The sequence below is a fragment of the Phoca vitulina genome, unplaced genomic scaffold, assembly GCF_004348235.1.
Source record: "Phoca vitulina isolate PV1807 unplaced genomic scaffold, GSC_HSeal_1.0 scaffold8, whole genome shotgun sequence".
NCBI classification, from domain to species: Eukaryota; Metazoa; Chordata; class Mammalia; order Carnivora; family Phocidae; genus Phoca; species Phoca vitulina.
Window position 1 is genome coordinate 62926013 of NW_022589711.1, and position 27062 is coordinate 62953074.

A 27062-nucleotide genomic window follows, 5' to 3' on the forward strand; every position below is an offset into this window, starting at 1 on the left:
CGGCTTAGGGTCACTTGGCCAAGGTCAGGTATCAGTAAGTTCTACACTGGGGATTCAAACACTGCTCATCCACCTAAAGCTTGTGCTCTGGAACCCCACACTGTGCTCTCCTCTTCATAAATGATAAAAGTCAAGACAAAATCTCTCCCTATTGACCCTTAACCCATAAGCTGCTTGATGGCAGGAGCTAGGTCTTGTTCAACTCATTGCCTGGAATATTCCAGGTGAGCAATAATACTTGCTAATGAATGAAATTTCCAAACACTAATATTCTTCCCAGAAACTGTCCGTTCAGGACTATTTAAGGCAAGAGTCTTTATGTCTGGTCCATACTAACCAAAGATCTACAAAAAGAACATCTTTTGCCTCTTCCTGGCCTTTCAGGCTCTGGGTCTAACACAAGAAAAATTCAAGGCCCCAAACTAATATAGTAAGGAGATCATGTCTATATTGCTAGAAATAAGAAAAAGAAAAAAAATCTTTTAGGAATCCACTGAACTGCTTTCCTCAAAACTAATATTTGAAACATGATAAGACCTAATAAGGAATATGCAAGGCTACATAAGAATTACAAGGATATGAGTATAAGCAAGCATGATCAGGAATATGGGGTACTATATAACAGAGGGATTAAGAGTTTAAACTTGGGGGGCGCCTGGGTGGCTCAGTCGTTAAGCATCTGCCTTCGGCTCAGGTCATGATCCCAGAGTCCTGGGATCGAGCCCCGCATCTGGCTCCTGGCTTAACGGGAAGCCTGCTTCTCCCTCTCCCACTCCCGCTGCTTGTGTTCCCTCTCTCGCTGTGTCTCTCTCTGTCAAATAAATAAAGTCTTTAAAACAAAGAGTTTAAACTTGGAACTCAATCAATCTGAATGAATTCCAGGCCTGCCACTTACTGGCCAATTACTTCTCTTTTTATTTCCTCATCCATAAAATGGGGAGAATAATAGCACCTACCCCATAGTAATACCAAGAGGATTAAATGATAATTGACAGTAAGTGCTTAACACATGACCTGGAATGATAAATGGACAAAAAATGTAGTTGCTTTACTAACCTAGAACATGTTTCCTCCTTTTCCACAAAGACCAGTTTTCAATTATTAACAACTGGATACATTCAGTATGAATTTTTTTCATATACATAAAACCCATGAGAGCATGTATACATATAAAAGACAGAGGAAAAGGAAAATACATTTAATATCTACTGTTAAGGATTAGAGAAAGCAGAAACCCCTCCCCTAGACAGTTACATTAGCACTGCCTACAATTAAATATTTCGTAGCATTGGAGGAGAAAACCAGGTAAGCAAGAATCATTCCTCCATTACAGATGGAAGAAGGACATTGGGTGGTGACTTTGCCCTAGGATAGAACATAAGCTGGGAAGTGGACACAGGAGATGAATCCAGATCTCCTGACCACCTGCCCTGGGGTGAGAGCCTCTGTCTCTAGAAAGCTAATGCCTCCCAACTCCATTTTAACGATGGGCCTTTTCCAAGCGATGAGAAGGCTCCTTCCTGCAGGCCCAGAGAGTATGTCAGAACTTACACTTCTAAGACACGAGGCTACTTTTCTGAAGAGCAGAAAAAGGTGGCTAAGCAGACAGGGAAATGAAGAACACTACAGCTTACACCTGATGCTGGGGACTTTCTAGTTGGCCAAGTCCCCTGATCACTTCTATGTCCCACACAGAATCAGAATTAAAGCGCAAAGAGAAAAGGATCCATGTTTGAGAAACCTTCCACCTATCGTCAATAATTAAAGTAAAAAAAAAAATCATCATATTGTACACCTTAAACTTACACAATATTATTTTATCTCAATATGTATCAATATATGTCAATATCTCAATACTGTCGATGATATCTCAATAAATCCGGGGGGAGAACAATGAAAGAAATTGGGTCCGCTGCTAGGATAGTGTGTAGATGTCTGACTGCCCAGTGATGGCTCCAGGTTGCAGTGAAGTGAATCTCACACACTGAACACGCCAACTCACCGACGTTTCTCCGCAAGGACACACACACACACACACACACACGCACACAGATCCCATAACTGAGCAATCCGAGGATGAAAACTTACTCCACAATGGATAACTGATAACTGAATGGACTAATAATCTCATTTGGATATGAGCAACACTTTTAAAAATTATTTTAAGAAAATACGGCCTTTTTTAGACTTCTGAAATAAATTCTTTGTGTTTTCCCATTTTTAACATATGAAGTCAATCACCTGGAACAAAGGGGAATCTTGAGCGATGTCTATTGCAGGGAATAAGTGATTTAAGTCAGACTGCTACTTGAGGTGATAAAAAACATCTAGCAGTAGCTCTTCAGCCTTCACACCCCTTTGCATGAACTAGAGCTCAACTTTAGCTAGGAGGACAGACGGCCAAAGAATACCTAAAAGGAGTAAAATTCCCAGAGCCAAACTTTCAGACCTCCCTTCATTTTATGCCTCTATGAGTACTCTTTTTCCAATTGTATGCCGTGCGTTGGCAAGGACTTGACTGTATAAAATCAATTAATCAAGTGGAGAAAAAATGTTTTATGTACCTGACAATGAGGTGTACGATGTGGAAACAGAGCATCTTCTACGTCCTGAGCAGCTCATCTGAACAATGTCCACTATGTCCTCTTCGAGATGCCCTGAGAGCCCTGGTCACCACGTGCTAAGCCAAATCTTTAATTATGGAATTAAAATCTATCATAGTGGAGCTTAAATATTGAAGACTGTCATAAGTATTTCTGTAATCTCTTAATATCATTCTTGCCATTGTGGTGGTGGGGGTGGGGGGTTTTGGGGGGTTCTTGGCAAAAAAAAAAAAAATTCCTAATAAAGGATAAACCACAACCTTCCTTTAAAAAAAAGAAAAGAGAAGACATTCCCTCCCTAACACACAACACAGATTATAAGCCTGGTTTCTTGGACAGGCCTCACACAAGTGAGCTCTATGACCATTAGGGTTGCACGGATCATAACCCCATCTCCCTACACATGAACAAGCACGCGCAGACTCGTACAGCACCCCGCCACCTCTCCCCTACCCAGTCCGTACCCCTCAGGGGCCCCTCCTCACCCCACTACCACCACACAAGCACAAACACACAAGCGCACAGACATGCGCACTTACTTCACACCCGCAGACTTTGCTTGTAGGGCGCTGCTCCAGAAATCATCTACGTTTTCCGGTTCAGAAAAAGCCTGAAGGCAGGCACTGAATGGTATCTTGGCGCGAACCAACTCAGGAAGGGGTCTTCTGTTTGCTTCTGCCTCCCTCCTCGTTAACTCATAGGCAATCAGTTCATCTGAGTAAAAGAGCAAACGAATGACCTTGTACTCACTCCATCTTCTTGAAGCGGAAAACATCCCCTTGGGCCAATCTTCCTGAAGGTGTCTGGGCCGGGGCAGTATTGCTCACTTGTTGCCCTTCACGGATCCAGAAAAGCCTGCTGAAAGGCTGTTGTCGAGCAGACTTTAGGGTGGCGCCGACAGGCTGCATGAGCCATTCATATTTTTTTGCCTGTTCGCCTTTGAGACTGACAGGAGGGATCTGTGAACTCCAGCCCAGATCGGAGGTCCTGACCTCACATGTGCTGGAAGTGAGGCGGGAACCTGGTCTTCCATTTGTCCAGAGTCAAGGCTGGGATTACCCAAATGCCACCTTCCAATCACGAAGTCTTCACACCACAGAATTTCACAATGAAGGAGACCCAAGGGTCATCTCTCCATTCTGATTAGAGGTCATGGAGGGTGCGGACCAAGGAGCGAGATGGACTATAGGGACCGCAGTCCTCCACTGCACTCAGCCCATGATTCTAACCAACACTGCCCAGAAAACTTCAGGTTGAGGTTACGCACAAGGTCAGACAGCAGAGCTACCAACCTAGAAGGCTTTCTACACGATTCCTGCTCAAACAATTCAATACCAAGGGAAAAAGAAGACAGCACACCACCAACTTCCCAGGAGTCAGCAGATCTGCTCTTGGAAACTGCCTATAAGTCAAAATTTTATATAGTTTTGATGAGGTCTTTCTGGGAATTCTTTCTGTTTACCAAAAAAAAAAAAAAAACACTCCTGATTTATCAGTTTTTAGACACCCTTATGCACCCATGTGTTTTCTTAAGCACATCTGAATATGGGTTTAAAATTCATTGTCCAGTCCACAATCAGTTTACGATGTACCTATATCTAGGATGCCAGTATTAGGTGTCCCAGCAATCAATTTCCAGGGACTAAATTATAAATCTTTCTGAAAAAGAATAGTTACCACTCATAAATTATAAACAGTGAGTTAGAGAGGATCACAGAACTGAGTGGAACATCCCCGAGGCTGGCAAGAGAAAACAATTAAGCCTAATTCTAAAAAGGAAACAAACCACAGACCCCTACCCTCATTTCTACTTTATACGATGGGTAAGAATTTAGAAACTGGCCAAAAGCTGCACAAGCTTATAGAAAAAGGAAATTGTTTCATCTTAAAATCATCATAATCATCGCTTTTCAATTAGCACAACAAACTGACCCCCTCAAAAAAAGAGGGGAAAAGGCCACAAAAGCGAGTTACTGACATTTACGGAAATGACCAGTTCATAGGACATAAGCAATATAGCAGACATTTTGCCTTTTTCTGCTTCTAAATGTTAATTCTAAGAAATACCATTCATCTATTCTGCCCGGGAAGAACCACACAGACTGACTGAAGGAAGCTTCCCCTGAGACCCCAGCAGTTCCTCCACCTCCTTCCTGCTTCTAAAGTCCAAAGACCCTTCTAATGGGCCTCGCTCCTACAAGAGCCCTTCCCTGCTGCACCTCCCACAGGGGGTGTCTTCAATACTCAGATGCCAAAGTCAGATTATTTCAAGATATCGCTGCTAGGGTGCCTGGGTGGCTCAGTTGTTGAGCAACTGCCTTCGGCTCGGGTCATGGTCCCAGGGTCCTGGGATCGAGTCCCATATCGGGCTCTCTGCTCCGCGGGAGGCCTGCTTCTCCCTCTCCCACTCCCCCTGCTTGTGTTCCCTCTCTCACTGTGTCTCTCTCTGTCAAATAAATAAATAAAATCTTAAAAAAAAAAAAAAAGAGATCGCTGCTAGAACGTCTCACCCCGAAAAATGCCGATCATTTTCCCCAGAATTTATGGCACAACTCATGAGTGCTAACGTTAAAGAATCTTCCACATCTATAATTACAAATAATGTTCCCCCAAAGTAAGCTGACTTCAAGCCAACCAATTGGTCAAATTTATAGGCACTAAAATAGGTTCTACCCAAAATCCCTCCAACAAAAACCCGCGATGCATCGGACTCTTCTCACAAGAAAGGCACATGGGGACTGGGGAAAAGAGGAAAAGAGACATGCGAACCAGACACTGTCTGGGCTGGGTCTCCTCCTGACGTGACTCAGCAGTGACTAACCGCGTTATCTCCGATCCGAGGGTTTGTTTGCATGTATGAGCAAGCACATCGCCAAGTTCCCACTTTGGGACCGTTACCCTTGTTGGTTGCTGCCTCCATGGCCACAGGCAACTGCATCAGGTAATCCACCCTCTCCGTGTAGCGGACTTTGCGCGTCTGACAGCACTGAATACGTTCTTCCACCAAAAACCGAAAAACATCACTTGGGTTTTCTGAGCCAATGCGGTTCCTCTGAAGGTTAGATTAGATCAGGTTAGTAAACGTATGAATATTAAGCCGTGAATAAAAATTGGCACAAAAGAGAATACATAAATCTGGCATAAGGATCTGGTGCTACGAAGCATTCCCTCCGGGCACGGCAGTTCACCAGAGTACTTTAATAACAAAACGCAGGCGTATATCCAACAACGGGGGACGGGTTAAATAAACTACAGTTCATCATGTGAATGAACATCATGCAGCCACTAACAGCTGTGAAAGAGGAACTGACCTAGTGGGAATCAGAAGAAAGGGGGTGAGGGAGCCAGACTAAAGAGAAGGGGGGAGAGTAAAGGACTGCCCTGCAAAAATTAAGGCACATATCATGGGGTCGTGGAAATGCATTGGTGTATATCATACACAAAAAAGAAATCACGCTACATTCAAATATGTAATGATGTGGCAAAACGTTCAGAACACGTTAAGTGGAAAGCAATGCTTATAAAACAGCATGGAGAGAATTAATAAATGCACCGGGAAAGTGTCTGGTGGGTCAGACACCGAAATGGTAGCACTCCTTATTTGTAGGGGCTGTTGCCACTGGCTATTTTGATTTTCTCCTTTGTGCCTTTTTATATCTTCCACAGAGAACATTTTTGTAATCAGAAAAAAAGAAGTTGTTTTTTAAGAGGGAGAAGAAAGCCTTTAATCACGAATTCTCGGGAGCTTTTAAAAACCACAGCACAGAATGTGATTCGACTCTGCTGGGAGCAAAGTGTGACCATCTCTGAGTGGTGGCACAAGGACACCAAATACCACACTGGACTCTTAAGGAGGTTTGTCATGGAGACCAAAAAGAACTTTGAATGAAATAACAGACAAACATTCCTTTAATTACAAATTAAAAGGAGAACGGGGAGATCCAGAAGTGCTAGAAAACAGGGCATGAGCAGCGATCACGCCACACGGGCTGAGCAGAGAAGGCCTCACGCCGATGCAGCACCAGCTGGGACTGTGACAGATTCAGGAAAGGGGCTGGGGGTGGGCATCCCGGCCCAGCCAGAGGGGACTGCCAGAGGGGACCATCCCCGGGCACTGTGCACCCTTCTTACCACCTTTCGAGCATTTCTGAAGACTGACTCACTCACCTCTACTAGATTCACCAGGTGCAAGAAAAACTCCTGGGCATCCTGCTGTCTATTAGAGGAGAATTCTGGGTGGCTCTTGCTGACAAAGGCCTTAAACATGCGTGGAGAGATCCCATTCTGTTGAGGCTGAAATATAAAAATAAAACAAAAATTTTTTTTTAAAGATTTATTTATTTATTTGACAGAGAGAGAGAGAGCAAGAGAGGGAACACAAACAGGGAGAGTGGGAGAGGGAGAAGCAGGCTTCCCACCGAGCAGGGAGCCCGATGCGGGGCTCGATCCCAGGACCTGGGATCATGACCTGAGCCGAAGGCAGACATTCAACCAACTGAGCCACCCAGGCACCCCCAAAATAAAACAAATTTACCACACTTTCCTACACATTCATGGCACTAAGCGGCCAGCAGAGTAGGGATTACCATAAGCCCCAATTTTCAGATGAGACAACTAAAGTCCACAGAAGCTAAACAATGAGAAGAGCCAGCATTCACTGGATGTTTCCTGTGGAGCGGGCATCACACTAACGAGACATGATAAACACCCTCACTTTCTAAGAAAAGGCATTATGAGGTCCATCTTCACAGGGTTTGCTGTGAGAGCCCACTTCAGAGCAGGCTAGAGAGGCGGCATGAGTGGGTCCTTGGAAGCAAGTTAACGGAGAGGAGCGCTCTCCACACCTCCCTTCCTTCCCCATGAGAGAGCAGGAGAGAAGCTCTAGTAGAGACGGGGATGCAGACATACCTCGTTTGATTGTGTTTCACTTTATTGTGATTTGACCATATGGTATTTTTTACAAATTGAAGGTTTGTGGCAGCCGGGCATCAAGCAAGTCTATCGGTGCCATCTTTCCAATATCATTTGCTCATTTTGTGTCTGTGTGTCAAATTTTGGTCATTCTCAAAATATTTCGAACTTCTTCATTATTATTGTATTTGTTAGGGTGATCTGTGGTCAGTAATTACAACTCACTGAAAGCTCAGATGATGGTCAGCCTTTTTCAGCAATAAGGTGCTTTTAATTAAGGTATGCACATTGCTACTGCACACTTAATAGACCACAGTATCACATAAACATCGCTTTTATATGCACTGGGAAACCAAAAAATTCATTTGGCTCACTTGACTGCAACAGTCCCTTTGCTGTGGTGGTTCTCTCCGAGGTATGCCTGTCCTTGCAAGAACAGGAAATGACACCACACATCCCCGGTAACCACTGCAGAGGTGCTCAGGCTCACGCGTCTGCCCTGGGCTGTCTCTGGATCAGAGCACGGTTGTTCCCAGGAGCTTGCCCCTCGCCTGGAGACGCTGGAGGAGGCTGGCAGCAGATGCCAGGATGACAGAGCGGGAAGAGCGGGTGGCAGGGACAACTCTGGAGGACAAGGATATTTGAACTTCCCCAGGGACCGGAAGGATAGCTCAGAAGGTTGTCAGGCTCCTTCAGAAAGGACACTGCGTAGGACGATGGAAGGTCGGCTGGCGGAGGAGACTTGAGGCAGGAGCCGAGGTGGGGGCTACAGAGGTCAGCTGGACAGAGCATCAGGAGAGGTCCCAGGGAGGTCCCTAAGGGGACAAGCAGGGAAGAGGGACATCTCTAAAGAGCCACTAATGTGCCCCTACAAAAAGCTAGCCATGGCAGCCAGGAGGGAGCCAAACCCCCTAGCTCAGCGGAAGGCTCTGCCTCTTGTCTAATGTCTCCATCCCGTGGTCCTTGCTTGACTCTGGTGGGGCCAGAGGATGCTGATGCCAACCCTTGCGCACTGCTGGTTTCCAAGACCCCCAAGCTTGGTAGGGGAGAGAAGCTTTAAGCTGCCTTTGATGTGAACTGGACTTTTTTAATGCTGGTAATCTCCAGGAAATCACTGGAAATCTAAGCAATCTGTCTGCAATGCTCTGAAGAAGCAGAGTGGGATGAGTCCACATCGCCACTGAGGACAGAAATGGGCTCATGATAAAGCTGATTCCTGAGTCCCCTCCAAGTTCACACATCTAATAACAGTGTTACCTGTCACTTCATTTCATACCCAACAATAACCCTGCAGAGAAGGTACTGCCGTTATCCTCATTTTATAGCTAGGGTCCAGAGACCACGGGAGGTGTGCACAATTACGCAGTCAGATGCAACAGGGGATGGGAAAACTCCGTTATGCACCTCCCTGCAGCTCCCCAGCACATATGTTCCAAGCAATGTTTCTAATAAAACTCGGGTGAATTGTCCTGTCTTGCTGAATATACACCTGACCTTGTCATCCAGTATTTACTAACCACTGGGGATTCTGCCTTTGGAGAGCTGAGAGACCATGGGGAAATGAGAGACAACACACGTATCTATGGCAAATGCTGAGGGATGCTGCCCAGGACCTGGAACAGTGTCAGCAGCTCTTAGAGGACAACGCCCCAAAGTGGCAGCATGTGGGCATCCGAGGACATGGAAACTATACATAAATGGCCCAGCTTGCACACACGCCTGGCTTCAGATGCGCTGCTAATGCTAGGTAAAGACCACTATATACCTGACAATTAATTTTACCTGTATGCACACCTCCCGAAAACGATGTAACAACTGTAACTCCTTCACTCACACTGCTGATGCCTGTCTGCATTGCATCAGCCAACACAGCATGCAAAAACAATGCCTCTGCATAATGGCTAACATTTATTCATCCAGGTCAGACATTACTCTAGGAATGTGGGTGAATACTTACTAGGTGCCAGGCACAGTTCTGAGTACCTTGTAATACATGTATCTTGCTTAACTCACTTAACCTGATGATGATGATTGATGATGATGATTCTCTCCATTTGACAGATGAGGAAACTGAGGCAAAGCAGCATTAAGTGACTGGCCCAGCATCACACAGCTACAAAAGTCAGTCACTTGCTGTCCCTCCGTCTCGCTGTCTGTCTCTGTGTGTCTATCTGTCTGTCTCTCTCTTTTTATCCCATGTCTTAATACCGCTTTCACACACTAGTTCTCATCTCTGATGACCCTGAGTCCCTCTCACCAGTTGCTGAGAAAGGAAGACAGTATGTCTTGGACTCTGAGTAAGCCCTCTTCAAACCCACGTGCCTCTGGAGCCAACATTACAGGTCAGTCCAGCAACTACTCCTCCACCCTTGGCAGTGCAGGGGCACCACGTGGAATCCATCTTTTCACCTTGTGCCTCTCTCTTTAGGCCTTCACATAAGCACGCACTCGTTCTCTGCTGCTGATGGCATTTCTTCCTGCAAGCCGGGCTTCGACTTGATGTGGCTGCCAGTCTCCATCAAAGCAGCTGCCTTGGGAAGTTTAACAAGTCAGGAAATTCAGAAAAGCTGGCTGCTGATTTTTGCCACCATGTGGTCGTGTAATTGGGAGGAGTCTCAACAGGGACTGTGGTGAAATCCCCAGAACCTCAGCCCTGCACCTGGACTGTGCCCAGCCTCCTTCACTAGCCACACCTCTTTTCTTTCTCTACCCATTTTGTTTCCTTGTTTTCTCTTGACTGACCTTCCTTAATCCTTTGTTCAATTCCTTAATCCTTTGTTCAATCCTTTGTTCAATCCTCAAGCTATAGCTTGAGAACTGCTAATCATTGGGAAGCTATTTGAAAAGGCTTCCTAACCAGAGAGATGCTATCTCTCCCTCCCCACGTCACACTGCAGACCAGCTCCTGAACTTCACAGCTGGGTTCGAGCTTTTTAGTTCAAACTAGACTACTCCACAGTTAATGCCTTGATCATCAGCTGGGCTGGCTGCCTGCACCCATGTCCCATGCCTATTCTACCTGATTGCAGAGGAAGTCCCCCTAATTCCCATACTCAACTAATAGTACGTTCCTTTCGTATCTGGTATGGTAGAAAGTCTTCCAGATCTAGCTTCCAGCTTATCAGAAACACAAGCTGAACAAGGCAAAAATCTTTAAAACAATCCTGGGACAAATGATTCAGCTCCTTCCACAAATCAATAGCTTGCAGAAAGAAAAGGAGGGGGACTTATAAAAGTCATCTTTGACACTGCAGGGGAAAATCTGGACATGGACTGGGTATTGGATGATGCTGAGGAATGGTTATTAATTTTGTTGGTGTGCTTCTAACACTTGAAACAACTTTTAACATGATTTTTATGTGGGGAAAAAAAGAAGGTATTCTAGTCACAGATGTGTGCCAACATTTACAGGTGACAAGAAGGATGCTTGGATTTTGTGTTAACACGCCGCAGGGAAGGGGAGGGACAGGAAGGGGAGGACAGAGGAAGAGAAGGGGAAGGAAAAGTTGAGCCTAGGGGGGCTTACTGAAACCAAACCCGCAGAATGGCAATTGCTAAAGCTACACAATGCTACTTGTATGTGTATTTGCAAATGAAAAAAAAATTTAATGACCAGGCTCTGAATAAGGCAGTTAATACTTAAACCAAAAGTCAAAATAAGAACCAAAGAACTAAGTCAAAGAAACCATATTTCCTAGTTGGCAATGCGTCAGTGATATCATCCCAAAGTCCCCTATGGGTCTGTCGCCGCACACAAGGAGAGGGAGTGACCAGACTGGACCAGGTCAGACCTGCCTTCAGGAAGCACACACTCTCACCCATGAGCCGACCCCTCTACACCTGAAACCATGGCTAGTCCCGACAACTAACTTTATTAGGAGGGAGCCCCCGGCGTCTCCAAAATAGCAACCACCTAAGGAACCTGTCATATTTATAGGATACTGTACTTACTTTCTCCATCAGCAATTGCAAAACAGATCAGCTAAAATTAGCAAGAGGGCTACAGTGTTCAGAATCTTTCCCAAATGCTTACAAGGACTTTCTGTTTAACTCTGCACTAAGAAGGTGGCCAGACACTCCTCGCTCCCATTCCTCTGAGCCTAATGCTTTAATTAATACACACACAGCAAAAGTGGGGCTTTGTATCACATTAAAGAGCGATACCTGCACAGATATTTACATTGTAAAACTCCAGGAATAAAAAGAAAGGTAGACACATCCCAGCCTGCCCCTAATACACAGATGTATGGCATCAGTTCATTTCAACTTTTAACCTTAAACCATAAACCTTGGATCTAACCCAGTTCCTAACTAGATCCAAACCCCAAATCTCCAAAGCCAAAGGAACAGAGTGCATTCCCCAAGTTATTTTTCTTATTTCAAAAAGTGAGTTAGAAATGTTACATTTGCCACACCTAGGAAAATGGAGATTAGTGAAAATAAAGTTCTCATGTTTGTGGGTAAAATTACATCACCTCAAAGTCGAACACTGGTTATCTCATGTTGATCAAAAACTGAGACCAGCAATTATGTGTCAAGGATTTTTCAGCAGGGAAATCAAATGAATTGTCACTTAAGAAATACAGTTTGTTTGAAATATAGAATTGTTTCAAACATGTTATCTTTGGAAGGAGACATAAATTACAGGGTATTCAGCATTAAAAAGTGTGAAAGTATGGTCTCAGATTGCATAAGACAGGAATATATTTTTTGAAGAAAGAAAAGTGCCCCTTTATAGTGAGAGGTTTTATCTACCACAGATGCCATTTAATTTTAAAAATCAATTCAACACATTTATGTAGAAATGGCAGTGCCCAAAACAAATACCACAAATCTTTTTACAGATGAAAATGTGCATTAAGCATGCATATATAAAAACTAGATTTCACCTTGGTCTGTAGAAGACCAGTTTAACACCAGGAAGCATGTAGCCTAGAAATGCAAGACAGAGGCATTGGGAAATAAATTGCCGGGACCACCTGGTAATTGTGCAAACTTTAAAGACCCCCTTTTGTCATCCGCCTGCACCATCCACACTCTGAGGCACTGGACACCTGAAGCAAATGCTGGAACAACTATCAGGGAAGCAGGATCGTGTAGAGGTCAAAAGCAGACTCAGGGGCCAGCCTGCCTGGTGTGAATCCCAGCCCTGCCACTCGCTGGCTGTGGAACTTCAGGCAAGGTTTTTTGTGCATTAGTGAGCATACAGAAAGAACCTGGCCTTTTATAAGCAATCTTAGTTATTAGTACCACTGCTGGTGGAGGCCCAATAAAAAGGCACTCCCACCACATGGCTCTGACTCTTCTCTCTTGCTCTCTCTCCTTTCCACCCCACATTCCTCTTGTGATCCATCCCCTTCTCTGGTTTAGAACACCTTCTTTCTTCTCTTAGGGCATTTCAGGCACATTACCAATCACAAATGCCATAGGCCCAGGACAAGGCCACCTGACCAAAGGGCTCCTGACCCCTGAGAGAAGAGTCTCACAAACTGGTTTCTCTGAAACCAATTGCCAGTGAAAATTCTGACGCCTCAGAAAGTAATTCCCTCCACTGTCAAGGGGAATGGAGATTTTACTATGAATTACTTGTCTGTTCACGTAACAGATTAAAACTGACTCCTCCAGAGCCACAAAGAAAATCATATGGTCAATTCAAGCTCATTTTGAACGTTAAAAGGACCCTATTGATGCCTGAGCCAAAGACTCACTCATATCCCACCCACCCAGAAAGGTCTTCCCCACCACTCCCAAGATGCACACCGTACTACTGGTCACATTCAGGATTCTTTCTCAAAGACTACTAGATCATGGCACCACAGAGCAGGAAAGGATTTTACAGATCATCTAAATCAAAGGTCACACACCCAAATACAATAGCATACCTGCCAAGTCATGAATCACAAAGGGACCGGAGCCAGCCGGGGACTGTGTGTCCTATTTGAAGGGAGGGCCCCTACGCAGCTCCAGCCATCTGCTATCATGGGCCTGGAACTGCCACAGGGTCTGACTGTTTAAGAGAAGCTGGAAGTTCTGGGGTGCCTGGTCGGCTCAGTCAGTTAAGCATCCAACTCTTGGTTTCGGCTCAGGTCATGATCTCAGAGCCATGAGATCGAGCGCCGCATCGGGCTCCATGCTGGGCATGGAGCCTGCTTAAGATTCTCTCTCTCCCTCTCCCTTTGTCCCTCTCCCCCGACTTGCACTCACTCTCTCTCTCTCAAAGAAAAAAAAGAGAGAGAGAGAAGCTGGAAATTTAGATATTTATGTGTGGGCCAAGCAAAACATCTACAGGCCAAATATAGCCCAAATGCTGCCAGATCACCCATGTTGGGCCACACAAAGCAGGAGTTCCCACATGTAGGCTTCAGGACCCTAGAGATCACAAAGCTACTGCACAATAGTCACTAAGCCCAATGGTGAGGAGGGAGCAAGGGCCCCAAGTAGTCATTGTTCATAGAATGAATAAATAATGTGCCTTGCTCTTACAAGAACTATTTTTGGGGCACCTGGGTGGCTCAGTTGGTTGGGAGGCTGCCTTTGGCTCAGGTTGTGATCCCAGGGTCCTGGGATCGAGCCCCATGTCGGGCCCCCTGCTCAGCGGGGAGCCTGCTTCTCCCTCTGCCTGCCCCTCCCCCTGCTTGTACTCACTCTCTCTCTGTCAAATAAATAAAATCTTTAAAAAAAAGAACTATTTTTATTCTAATGTAAAAGGACATTTTAATATTAACAAAACCAAACTTTACTTACAAACATCACCAAATTGATGACTTTTCATTCCATATTTTCTCAAATGAGGAGATTCCAAAAACACAACCACAAGCACGTAATATACCCAGATTTTATTTACGTGGGAGAGAGAACCTTCACACTTGCAACATTCACAACCACCACCTGGACAAATTCTGCCATTTGACTGCTGGGATTGGAAGTTTATGTGACTTGCCCACAGTCTCACAGCTCCTTACAGAGCCTGGAAAGGAAGCCCAGAGTCCCCGAGACCCAAACCAGTCTCCTTCTCCTCCACCAAGGAAGGTGGGTTCTGACCCAAAAGTGGCCCAAGAAGTGGCATAGCATGGATGAAAACCCAGGCCTAATGTGATGAAAAGAAAATGTTGGTCCAAGTTGTTTTCAACAACACCTCTTCAAAGCTTCACAGGAACTCAGAGGTAGAAGAAGCCTGGGTGCCCCCCATACCCCACCCACATCCAAACCATCCCTTCAACTGCATCCCAGATGAGGGCCTTCCAGTCTTGGATGGATAAGGAACTCGGTATCTTGCCAAGCTAGATGGCAATGCATCTTCCGGCCCCCATACCACTCTGATCTCCCAGCCTGGCCATTTGGAGTGTCTACTTCCCCCTCTACCCTCTTCAGCCCCTTCCTACTCCTCACCTCCAAACACTGCCTCTCAATGCTCCCTTCATACTCTCCCTTCTTTCCATTGCTTTATTTCCCCAACTAGCTGGCTTCATTAGGAACAAGAGTTTACTCACTTCCCATTCCTACTATTGATCTAGTTAAGGATGGCTGACTTGAGGTGGGAGCACAGAGGCCAACACTGTCCACTAAGTCAAGTCAGAACACTCTGAGGTCAGAGCAGGTGGTGGGGGAAAGGGGCATGCACTCCATTCAGGCCATAGGCAGCGTTACGAGCCAGGCTGCCAAATGCAGCTGTGTAAGCTGCGCACTGCAGAATTTCAAGGGCACCACTCAAAAAAGACCAGGATGCGAGCAGTGCCCTCAGGAGCTGTGCAACAGAGCCACCCGGGAAGGGGTCGGTAGCCCACTCTGCAGGCACATGGAAATGCAAGTCCGGCTATCAGGAGATGGAGTGCATCTTTCAGTTATTCTATCAGTAAACAGTGACTGAATGGCCAACTGAGTTTCTCATATCTGAGTGTGCTGACAAACCCCCTAGCAGCTTACCAAAAATGAGGATTGCCCAGACCTCTCTAGAAATTCAGAATCCTCAGTTCTGTAGGTGGGAGTGGGGTGGAGAAGGGGGTAGAATAGGAATGTGTATGTTGTTTTTTAACAACCAGCTTCTTGAAAAATCCTAGCAAACAAAGTTGAGGCTTAGGAGAAGAAAGATATTATAAGGGCCAAGATTATGTTACCAAGGAGAAAATGTATATATTTGTATAAGGCTTATTCTTTCCATCTCAGCTCTATTTTATGAAGAACAGTGTTCTGAAAACCATTAATGATGACATTCACATATAATCCATACAACTGCCACTAGAAACACCAACCCTAGCTATTTCTTACCACAATTTTTAAGAGCACACAGACACCCTAGACTCCAAAACAAAATAGCTATTCTGACAGTTCGCTAAATTTATAGCTACCATGTGCCAAATCATAGGAAATCCACATTCTAGCTGGTAAAGGCCCTCCTACCTGCCTATCAACATGGCAAATACTGGGACACATACCTTGTGTTCCTCCTTCATCACCTGTTCAATGAGTTCAGATTTCACCGGAGGTTTTGAATACTGGCCCGAGAGAAGGCCATGTCCTAGCTTAGTCCTGGACAGGAGGGAGAAAGAAAAACAAAAAGGTCATTGTTGTTTCCCCATAGAGACATTAACATTACCTATGAATGCTTTTAGGTGGAACATTTTATCTTGATTACTCAAAAATAACTTATTTATTTGATTTTTCTTGATAACTGATGCCATTTCAGACCATTCTCAGTACTTTATAAATAACTATTAATATCTTTCTTCTTAACAAAAGTAACATGTGTTCATTTTAGAACACTGTTAATACAGAAAATTTTAAAAAAGAGAGAATTGCCTTTAATTCTGCAACCCAGCAATAACCATTATGAACACTTACTGGATACTTCTCTAAAAAACTTTTAGATACTTTTCAATCAGCACTTACATCTGTGTGTTGAAGTCCTGTGTTGGATCTAAAGGAGAGTAGTCAAATATTCTTGGAAGATTTCCTACATACCTAGAAAATGAGAAGGGAGAATAAAAACATAGGAACTGAAAGAACAGAAACAAAATAAGCTGCCATCCTAGCAAAGACCTTCTTGCCTTTCTATCAAAGTTAAATCATCCACCTAAAGAAAACTTTTCCTGAGATCCTACCTCTGCAGCCATATTCATGGGCCTCCCTAAAATGTTTGTGTTTCTATCAGTGGGTCTCCACCCTGGGTGCAGGTTAGAATCACTTACAGAGTTTCTCCGAAAAACACCAAAGCCAGAGCTACCCCCAGATGTTCTGATGTCATTGAGGCCTGAGACTGAGGCCTGGGATTTGCAATCTTTTCAAAGCCCCCCAAGTGATTATAACATGTAACCAGAATCAAGAACCACCAGTTTATGCTATCTCAATTACCATCTCAAAAACGAATGGTAAGGGGCGCCTGGGTGACTCAGTTGGTTAACCAGTTGCCTTCGGTTCAGGTCATGATCCCAGGGTCCTGGGATCGAGCCCCACATCGGGCTCCCTGCTCGGCAGGGAGCCTGCTTCTCCCTCTCCCTCTGCCTGCCACTCCCCCTGCTTGTGTTCGCTCTCTCTCTCTCCATCAAATAAAAAATAAAAAATAAAAAATAAAAAAACAAATGGTAAGACTAGGAATTATGCCAATCGTATCAAAATGAATGCTGATGATAACAGCAGTGACGACTACCACTTCTTGAGGGCTCTCTGTATAGTCTGGTTGGGTCTTCATTACAACCATATGAGGAAGGGATGGTTATGGCTACCCATTAGAGAGACGAGAAATCAGGATGCTTCCAAAGTTACCCAAGGAAGGAGTGATGAAGCCCAGAGTGCACCCAGGGAGCCTGGCTCCAAAGCCCTGCTCTGAACCACTCTGCCCAGCCCGTGCTCCCTTGAGCAGGCCCCAGCCCCTCCTTCTGACCAGTTTACCTTGACAGAGCAGGGCCAACTTCCACCACCCATCTCTAACCTCAATGTACAATCATTCCTTTCACTTCTTAAGTTCATTTCCTATTTCATACCCTCTGCTTTGTGCTGTTCATCTTTCCATCTTCAGGCTTTGACTCTCTGAGCATGAAAGCTCTAGAGAGAAGAATCCAGAAGCAGATCCCTTTCCCTGGCACTTCATGCACCCTGCTCTGCCCACTTCTCTGACCTCATTCCCATCCCTCTCCCTAGCCCACAGCACCCCAACCACGTGCCCTTCTTTGCCAGGACATACCAAGCTCACACCTGCTTCAAGGTCATGCCATCTGCTGTCTCTTTCCCAGAATGTTCTCTCCACAGACCTTTGCTCCATCTCAGATCTGTTTAAAAGGCACCTCCCCACCTCTCCTAATTCCCCATCACCTGATCCTGGCTGACTTTCTTCTTGGCATGCAACAGTATTTGCAATTTTATAATTTATCTCCTTGTTGATTATCTCTCTAGAGATTATATACTGGAGTATAATCTCCATGAAGGCAGATACATTTTCTAAATTACTGCATTTCCAGCACTAGAATAGCATCTGATGTGTAAAAGGCACTAAAAAAACATTTGTTGAATGAATACATTCATATAATGTAATCATATAACCAACTTCCATAACTGACTACCTATAAACCAACAGAAAAGGCATTACTGCAACAAAGCCCAAGCAGAGAACCACAACACACTAGTAGTTAGCAATGACCTCTACTTCCGGATGCCTGCAGGCACCTGCTATCTACAAACTCAGAATTGGTACCCCATATTATGTACTTCTGTCAAAATTAACAGAGCCCACTTCTCTGGGACAGCCCCTTTCAAATGGCTTTTGGATATGTCATCTAGAAATTTTCAGTGGACCAAGAGCCAAATAAGAGATCAACCAAACTTTGTAACCAAACTATGCGCAGCCAGAGACTGCACAGAGGAATTGTTAATATACAACATGATGAACTCATTAGCTCTCTTACAAGCCAGTCTTTATCGTATTTCAAAAGCTGACCAGATAAGAAAACCTCACTGGGAAGATGAACATTAGTGAGGCTTATGCTTTCAGGCAAGATTGGTAGAGAAAAATGAAAAATTAAAGGTGGTATATCTTTGATGTCAGGAAAGTCCATTTTGCTAGTAATTTCTATTACTTTTCTAAATGATGAGGAATATCCTTCATTACAACAAAGTTAAATTAAAACGCAGAAGTAATGCTAGATACTTTTTTAAAATACGTATTGTAACTTCAGTTTGCAGTCTAGTGGTTCTCAAAAAAGTAGTTTTGCTATCTGACAATCCATCTTAGCTCTCATTCAATTTATACACCATTTATTTCGATTTGATCAGCATCAGAATTATTCTGAAATGTAAACCGGGTTCTAGTAGCAGGCAGGGTATCACGGAGTCAGGCTGACATTTCCGAATTACACTCTGGTTGTGCGTAAGCCATTTAATCTCTCCATGAGTCACTCTTTCTACTTACAAAATGGAGACATTGCTCCTGGACGCAACTCCACTGAGAGTTAGTCCTGCTGGGGAGAAAGGAGTTTGAAGAGCAAGTATTTCAACCAAGTGATGTTTGGTAAAAGAACGAACAGACTGAGGACAAGTATTATGAGTAGGTTGCTCATGTAGTAATATACACAGTAAATGTTTAGAAAATAGAATATTAAATATTCAGTAATATACAATTCTGAGACTCTTGAAACAACACTAAGGGGAGATATGTGAATCTTAATTCCAAAACACAGACGTGAGGTACCTTTTTTCACTAGAGAAAAAAATTCAGAAATATGACTGTTCGTCAAACTTTGGAGGATAGAGAGCATTTTCAAAACCTATAGACTGTAAGTCACCAAAACAGTTGTTGGGTTTTGTAACCAAAGAACACAAGTTCCCTCCATTCTAGTTTAAAAGAAATAGTAATTATACAACATCTACCGCAAGGCCTTTCCTTCAATATTTTTTTTTAAATCAGGGACCATGAGAAAGGTAAGATGAAGTTACACTGTTCCCCAATCAAATAATAATACAAGTATGAGACATGGGCAAAAATTTATAGAAATAATACAATGTGTCGGGCATCTAAGTAGCTCAGTTGGTTAAACGTGTGCCTTCAGCTCAGGTCATGATCCCAGGGTCCTGGGATCGAGCCCCACATTGGCCTCCCTGCTCAGCGGGAAGCCTGCTTCTCCCTCTCCCTCTGCTGCTCCCCCCGCTTGTGCTCCCTCCCCCCAAATAAATAAAATCTTAAAAAAAAAATATGATGTGTGAGGCATACCTTTGAAAAAGTGCTCCCATCTCAGAGCTTCAAACTTGCTCTTTCTCTGTCCAAAACCCTCTGTCCCCAGTCCTCCTGCATATCAGTCAAGGTGTGTGTCCCTTTGTGTGCCCTCTCTTCAAAGAAATCCTCCCTGACCATCTCTTCCCCTTTTCCTTCATGGAACTTACCATGTTTATAACCATGCAGTTGTTCTTCTGATCATTTATTCACTGTCTGTTTTCTCAAGTGGAGCCAGGCACCACGTCCTTTTGTTCACCACTGAACCCCCCTCCCCACCCAGCACCCTGCTGAGCAGAGCAGAACCCACTCTTCATTGGCTGGATGAGAAAATGAAAACTAGACATGCAAACTGGCCATAAATTTCCAAAGCCGGAAAACAGCAAGAAAAGTAAGTCTTCAAATACCAAGAGAGAAAAGAAAAGGGTATCTGATATACTTTTGATTAGCTACCATGAAAGCCATTAGCATTTCAACTCCACAGGGCTAAAAAATTGCCCTGGACTATTCCTAGCATGCTGTCTGCCCCTTCATCTGTGGGTCAGTGCGTGTCCTCTTCTGTACTTGAACCGTGGTGGAAACCAACCCGCTCTGGAATACACTAGAGATAATTTTCTGAACTTTAGGCTGTGGCTGCCCACAAGTGCACCAGCCTCGGTCCCGGTCTGTGCAGCCCCCCTCTAAGCCCAGCCCAGAGAAGAGAAGGGCCACAGACATAGCCGCTCTGCCCTCCATGTGGGAGGAAGGAGGCAGCCTCATACACACACACTTAGGAAAAATCCTCCATCAGTGCCTCCCAATTATCTGTGGCGAAGGGCCAGCTTTTCTGTTTATTTCAACTCATACAGATGACTCCTTTAAGATATATAATAAAAGTAATTCGAAAAATGAAATGCCACTTATAAAGCATGACAATGTCGACTTGCTACAAAAATTTCCACATGCTCCCTCTCCGTTTCCATAGTTATCACACATCCATACCCAGCAGTCCAAGGACCAGCACCAGTCCGTGAACCACATTTTGAGTAGTGAATAACACAAAGTTTAAATCCTCTGAGAAGCTCCACTCACCAGGAGGGCAACACTGACCAAACCAATCACTGAATCTCTCCTAGCGTATCTATAGAAGGAATGTGGCAGGCGTGCTGTGAAGATGGATGATTAATATTTTCTTGGCATAGAGGGGGATTGAAGGTCTAAAAACGGAAGCCATTATTAATACGACAAGCCCCGGTAAGTTTCTCAGTTACAAAGCTCTCCTAATCTCACCTGATTCCCATAACACTCAACAAGTGTTCTCACCCAGCTTCAGTGCAAGAAGTCACACCACGCGGATGCGGTGGCATGTCCTGCAGCTGATGAAGACGAGCTTCCCCTGCACATCCGGGGGCGGACAAAGGACAGCGCTGTGCACCCAGCTCCGCGGGGGGACACTTACGCTCTCTGGAACTCTGGGATGCTGAAGATGGCCTGCATGACGGAACTCAGGTAGCAGCTGTTGCCCAGATTCTTGAGACCCGTGTACCCGGGGCCATACATGGGCTTCAGCTTCGTCCCCGTCTCCTGGATCACTTCCCACTCGCTGACCCGAGGCTTGATGTCATTGTCCCGAAGCCCGTTCTCTGTCTGGGGCAAAGTCATTGAAGGAAACCAACTTTAGTTGTAATTATCACCCAAAGCCCATGTCCCAAGAATTATTTCTAACAGCAATGAATGTTTCTGCCCCTTTGTTCCCCAAGATAAGCAGAAAAATCACCTAATTAAAGGGACTGACTTGGCGATGCTGCACAAAAATGTCAATGTATTTAATGCCACAGAACCGCACACTTAAAAATAGTAAAATGGTAAATTTTATGTTATGTATGTCTTTCCACAGTAAATACACACACTTAAAAGGTTTAAATATGAAAGAGAGAGATGAAGGGGAAAGGAGATAGGAGGAAGAAAGACAAATAGGAACGGAAAGAAAGAAGTTAGTAGAGTATACTGTAAAATACAGTAAAAACTGTATTTTCCAGTGCAACCCAGCAAACAGAAAGGCAAGGCCGCTGGAGAGGAAAGTGAAGGAAAATCATGGGCCTTGGAAGTGCCTTGAAGGGTGACGTGAGTGAGGACAAGGAGACGGAGGGGAGGAGAGCCCGAGGAGAGGGAGACAGGCTGGGAGGGAAGGGTCCAAGCGGAGCGCGCACACTGAAGCAGCTCCTCACAGGCACGGACGTTACATAGTCATGATATCAGCTTGAAAACACAATATTAAATGAAGCAAAGCTCTTCCCATCAACAACAATATGTTGGCTTATTCTTTCCACCCCCGAGCTCTGCTTCCCTTCCTGAAATTAATTAAAGTGATGTCGGTCACAGATAATTTTAAAGGTCATCTTCCCATACTTTCTCGCTTCAGTGAACAAGGAGTGATTCATGCAACTCTCCACCAAAGGATACAGAAATTTTACAAGTAAATTCCAACTAAAACAAATGGTACTTGATGAGGTACCATTTTTATTATAACATTAAAAAAAAATGTAAGCTGGTAACCAAAAGAAAATGTTAATTAATTAAATTCAAGAAGTAAATGCAAACATTAAAACCTAAAACCTATAAAAGTAAGATTCCCGTTACAGCAATTACATATTAAAGAAACCAAAGGGTTCCCTCCCTGCAAGGTAGGAATACAAACAAAGTGGACCTTCTTACCCCATGCATATGAAGCATATCAATTCCAAAATGCGCTAAGTGCTTGGCCAAATGAGGATCCAAAACAGGTTCCTCTTCTTGAAAAGAATAAACATCTACAGGGTGAAGAGAAAACAAGGAATGAGATCTTTAATCAAGTCATTCAGTATTCAACATATATCTATTGAGCTCCCACTATGCGCCAGGCTTGGGATACATGGGTGAATAAAGCCAATAGAAACCTCCTGTGAGTTACACACTCAATTGGAGAAAAGACAGATGATCAACAACAAACATAATTAATAGGTCTATTTTGTAATTATACCCATATATCAATTTTTGACATTTCAGAAGGTTAATTTTTAAAAAGGTTTTCTGAGACAAAAAAAATTTAAAGAGCAGTGTCTAAAGTTAAAATAGTTGAAATTAGATGAGTGTAAATGCCTAACAACTGATTTTCTAACCAAAACCGCACTGGCATAACAACTGTGCAGGAGGAGGGAAGGGTGAGGGAGGACAGAGTGGCAACACCTGCCGTGGCAGGGGAACCTATGAGGGAACAGAGGGGACACACAGGCCCTCGGGAGCAGCTGAATGGCTGGTGTAAGGTGTTAGGTCCAAGACAAAACTAACTTCTGCTGTAGAATCCTCTACAGTCTCAGACCTACCAGCTCACCAACGTCCACCTCCCACCTGCCCCTTCATCCCTTCTTTCTAACATTAGTGTCCACACCCCACAGAGCTGGTGAGGGACTTAGTGAAGAATGTTCAGTCCACCACCCCGTAGCACTCACAGCAAATGAGGATGCTCATGGCCCAGCCAGGTAACTCAGGAGGTTCTAGCCACCCCCAGGCCCAGCCCACTGGTCCCAGGGCCTGAGAGATTGGTATCTTGGCCTTCTTGGCAAATCCCCCCAAAAGCTATCAAAACCACTGCCTTGTGTGTCCTCACACAGCAGTGCAGTGTGGGAGAGGGGACAGATATCTTCAGGCCCATTTTGCAGATGAGGAAAAGAGGCTCATAAGGTTAAATCATTTGCCTCAAACCCCACAGGTAGCCCAGAACCCATGTATCCTGACCCTTCACCCAGTCCTTTTTCCTCTACACCAGACTATCTCTTTATATCTCTCAGGAGACTCAGAGACTTGGTGAAGCACCATCCTAGGCCCTTAATAGGAAGGGAGAGTCAAAAACCACAATTTCTTCACTCTTAAATTGGAAAAACAAAATCTATTACAAGGAAAATAGATATCAAGATAGTAGGGGTTCATGGGTGGCTCAGTCAGTTGAGCGTCCTACTCTTGGTTTTGGCTCAGGTCATGATCTTGGGTGGTGGGATTGGGCCCCATGTTGGGCTCCACGCTGGGTGTGGAGTCTGCTGAGATTCTCTCTTCCTCTGCCCCTCCCACTCATGTTCTCTCTCTCTCTCTCTAAAATAAATAAATAAGGGCGCCTGGGTGGCTCAGTCAGTTAAGTGTCTGCCTTTGGCCCGGGTCATGATCTCAGGGTCTTGGGATCGAGCCCCACATCAGGCTCCCTGCTCAGCGGGGAGTCTACTTCTCCCTCTCCCTCTGCCCCTACCCCTGCTCCTGCTCTCTCTCTCTCTCTCTCTCTCTCACTCTCTCTCTCCCAACTAAATAAATAAAATCTTTTTAAAAAATTTTTTTAAAATAAAATAAGTAAATTTTTAAAAAGAATAAAAAGGATAGCATTCTTTAGGACAGTAAAAGAGATTGTCCAAGGATTTTCCTCTTCTTTGGAACATCACCAGGAGGAAAAAAATACACACACACACACACACACACACGCTACGGTGATCTTCTGACCAAAACCCAGATATGTGGAGACTCACTGCTACCAAAGGAAGTCAGTCTTCCCATTATTAATGGGTTAGATGTTGTATAGCTTTCTCTCCTATCCCTCTTCCTCTACGGGCCCATTTTAACTTGTAGATAGGCAGCCTTCCTTTATATTCTTTCTTTAGTATAATTCAATGCTCTCAAAAGCAAAAACACAAGACAAAATCCCCAGCCCAATCAAGAAAAACTTCCCCAAAAGTTTAAATGCTAAAAACACGAACAAAAATCTTTAACAACTTGAAACAAACACATAAATAATATTTTTAAATCTATGGCAAGTGACAAGAAAAATACCACTCAAATACTGGCTGAAGGTGAAAATGACATTCCCTAGGCACTTTAACTTTGGTTATTATTAACTAGTGAAATAGTTTTGAAGACTTAAGACTCTAAGCCTCTAATTATTTGAGCTTTATTAGAAAATAACAAAGTTGCCAGACCTGAACAGTTGGCATTGGCCTAGGATTTTGAAATAAGTGAAAATCACAAAGCACTCTATAATTTTTAATTTTTTAAGCTCATGCCATATTGAGAAATTAATGTTTCCTCCCTCCAGTCATTAACTGCTCCAAACATGTGACATGATTTGGTCAGACACGACAGTTATTTTTTTTACTCCAATGACAAAAACAGTTGAGTGAGTAACACACAAGAAATCTAAAAATGAACTGTGATCCTCGAATTTGGCAAGCATGAAGAATTTATAAATGACATGTAATCATAGAAAAAAAATTTGAAGTGGACGCAGGAAAGAGCACCCTAAGATGCTACTGAGCTGGTGCAGGGGCCAGTGGGGGCAGGATTTCACAGCTGCTGTGAGCATCTCCATAAGCTTCTCCTGCAACCACCAAGGCACTGAGGCTTCTTTTAGGTAACCTAGTTTCATGATAGAAGAACGAAACACCCTCTCTTGTCTCTGTCCCTCCTCACTGCCTTCCCACCCAGAACCTCATCCTCGCTTTGCCAAATCAATGTCTCCTCCCACAGAGGAAAGCTCTTATTTGTTTGTTTGTATGGTGATCTGTTTCTGGGTTTGTTTGTCGCTGTACTCATGGAGACCCAGAATGGAATTTGATATGGGGCCATTTTTATTAGCCATGCCACCACAATGGCCTCGCCTAGGCGGTCCAGGCTTGTTGGAAGAACCGATTCTAAGTTGCGACCTCAAGGTAAGTAGGAGTTTCTCACCGAACAGGTATATCCTTATCGGGGAGAAGGAAACCGGGATGATCAGATCACATTACCATAAAATAGTTGAGTCCACAACCTGCTTGGATTCCATGTTCACTAAGCAATACTCTAAATATAAGTCAGCTCCCCACAGGAAAGGAATGTACTGGTCAAGCCAACATAAACATCCCACTTACAGGTAGTTGTGGTTCTCACCATAAACTGAAAAATAAACACTTTCTCTCTTGCTCGTTGAATTAGCCTCAGTGAGCCTAGCAAATACGGAAATGGGACCATTGGGAGTGTTACCTTCACCAGGAGGTGGCTACCCGCCCCTAGACAGAGGGCACCCTGCACTCCCAGGCCTCAATGTCCACAAGGCTCATCATCAGACATTAAGGGAAACTTTAGGCATGTTTACATTAACTTATTTGGCTTTAAAATAAATGAGTTACAGCTAGCAAAATATTAAACAGACCTAAAAGAAACTAATATAAAATAATGCATCCCATAAACTAATATAATAATTAGACTGAAAATAATCATTTGTGTTAAAACCAACTCTGCACAAGACAAGCAGAAATCAAATCCTGATCTTTCTTCAAAAAGTGAACATTATCTCAGGTGAATGAATTCAAGAACTCTCATCACAGGCTATAGGATCTACATTGCTGTTTGTTTTATGCCTTCTATGATCGAAACAGGAATATTTATTCAAATACTCTCAATTATATAAGGAAAAGTTCTCCCTCCTCTACAAACAAAACAAAAAAAAAAACACTTAACTATGGCAGATAATGAATTAATAGTCTTAGCAGCTGAAGAGTTTTTTTTAAACCAATAAGGAACACCTACACATATGCCCACTAGAAAATCAACCTAAGAAATTCACAAATAGAATTACAAATGGCCAAAAATACTATGAAAAATATTCAGCCTCACTAGTAAAGCAAATGAAAACAAGATACCAGATTAGCAAAGGTTTTTAAAAATGCCGAATACCCAAAGTTGTCAAAGATTTGCTGAAATGGGTATTCTCATACACTGCTAATGGGAATGTAAATTACTGTAACTGTTTAAAAGAGAAATTCGGCAACTGAAAATTTTAAAGGTTCCACCCTTTGTTCATAAGAATTTATCCTAAATATATCATCAGACAAACATCCAAAGATTTCCATATATACAAGGATGCTCATCAGAATAGCAAAAAAATTATAACAAATAACAGGAGTATAGTGAAATGATTTATGGAACTATCGTGGGATACTGAAGAGTATTTAATGACATGGAATATATATATATATATATTTAATGTTAAACAGAGGAAAACAAGGAATAGAACTTTATACAGTGTGATTCCTTTTTTGTAAAAATGTGGGGCAGGGGCAGTCTGGAGGGGTTGTATAAGAATTGATCAAGGCCTTAAAACAGAAAACAAAACTGAAAGGAGATACCCAAATTGTTAGAAGTGATTTGTCAAATGATATTACTAGTGATTTTTATTTACTTCTCTAAATCTTTCTGTTTTCTAAATATGTTACACTGAATATCTGCTCCTTGTATAATCAAGGGGCAAATATAAAATGTTCCTTCCTCAAGTTGAAAGGAAAAAAGCTTTAGATGAAAATTAGAAAAAAGTCTAAATCATA

General features: G+C 43.6%; 1 protein-coding gene across 4 annotated transcripts in view; it reads right to left on the reverse strand.

Moving 5' to 3' along the window:
* USP13 (ubiquitin specific peptidase 13) overlaps positions 1-27062 on the reverse strand; it is a 116730-nt gene that overhangs the window by 35879 nt on the left and 53789 nt on the right. For all 4 annotated transcript variants that reach the window (XM_032407145.1, XM_032407146.1, XM_032407143.1 and 1 more), the window contains exons 7-13: positions 22405-22499; positions 21149-21336; positions 16401-16472; positions 15947-16040; positions 6771-6896; positions 5502-5655; positions 3143-3317 (exon numbers count right to left, since the gene is read on the reverse strand). In XM_032407145.1, the coding sequence (XP_032263036.1) occupies positions 3143-3317; positions 5502-5655; positions 6771-6896; positions 15947-16040; positions 16401-16472; positions 21149-21336; positions 22405-22499 (904 nt within the window). The remainder of the gene's footprint in view (positions 1-3142; positions 3318-5501; positions 5656-6770; positions 6897-15946; positions 16041-16400; positions 16473-21148; positions 21337-22404; positions 22500-27062) is intronic.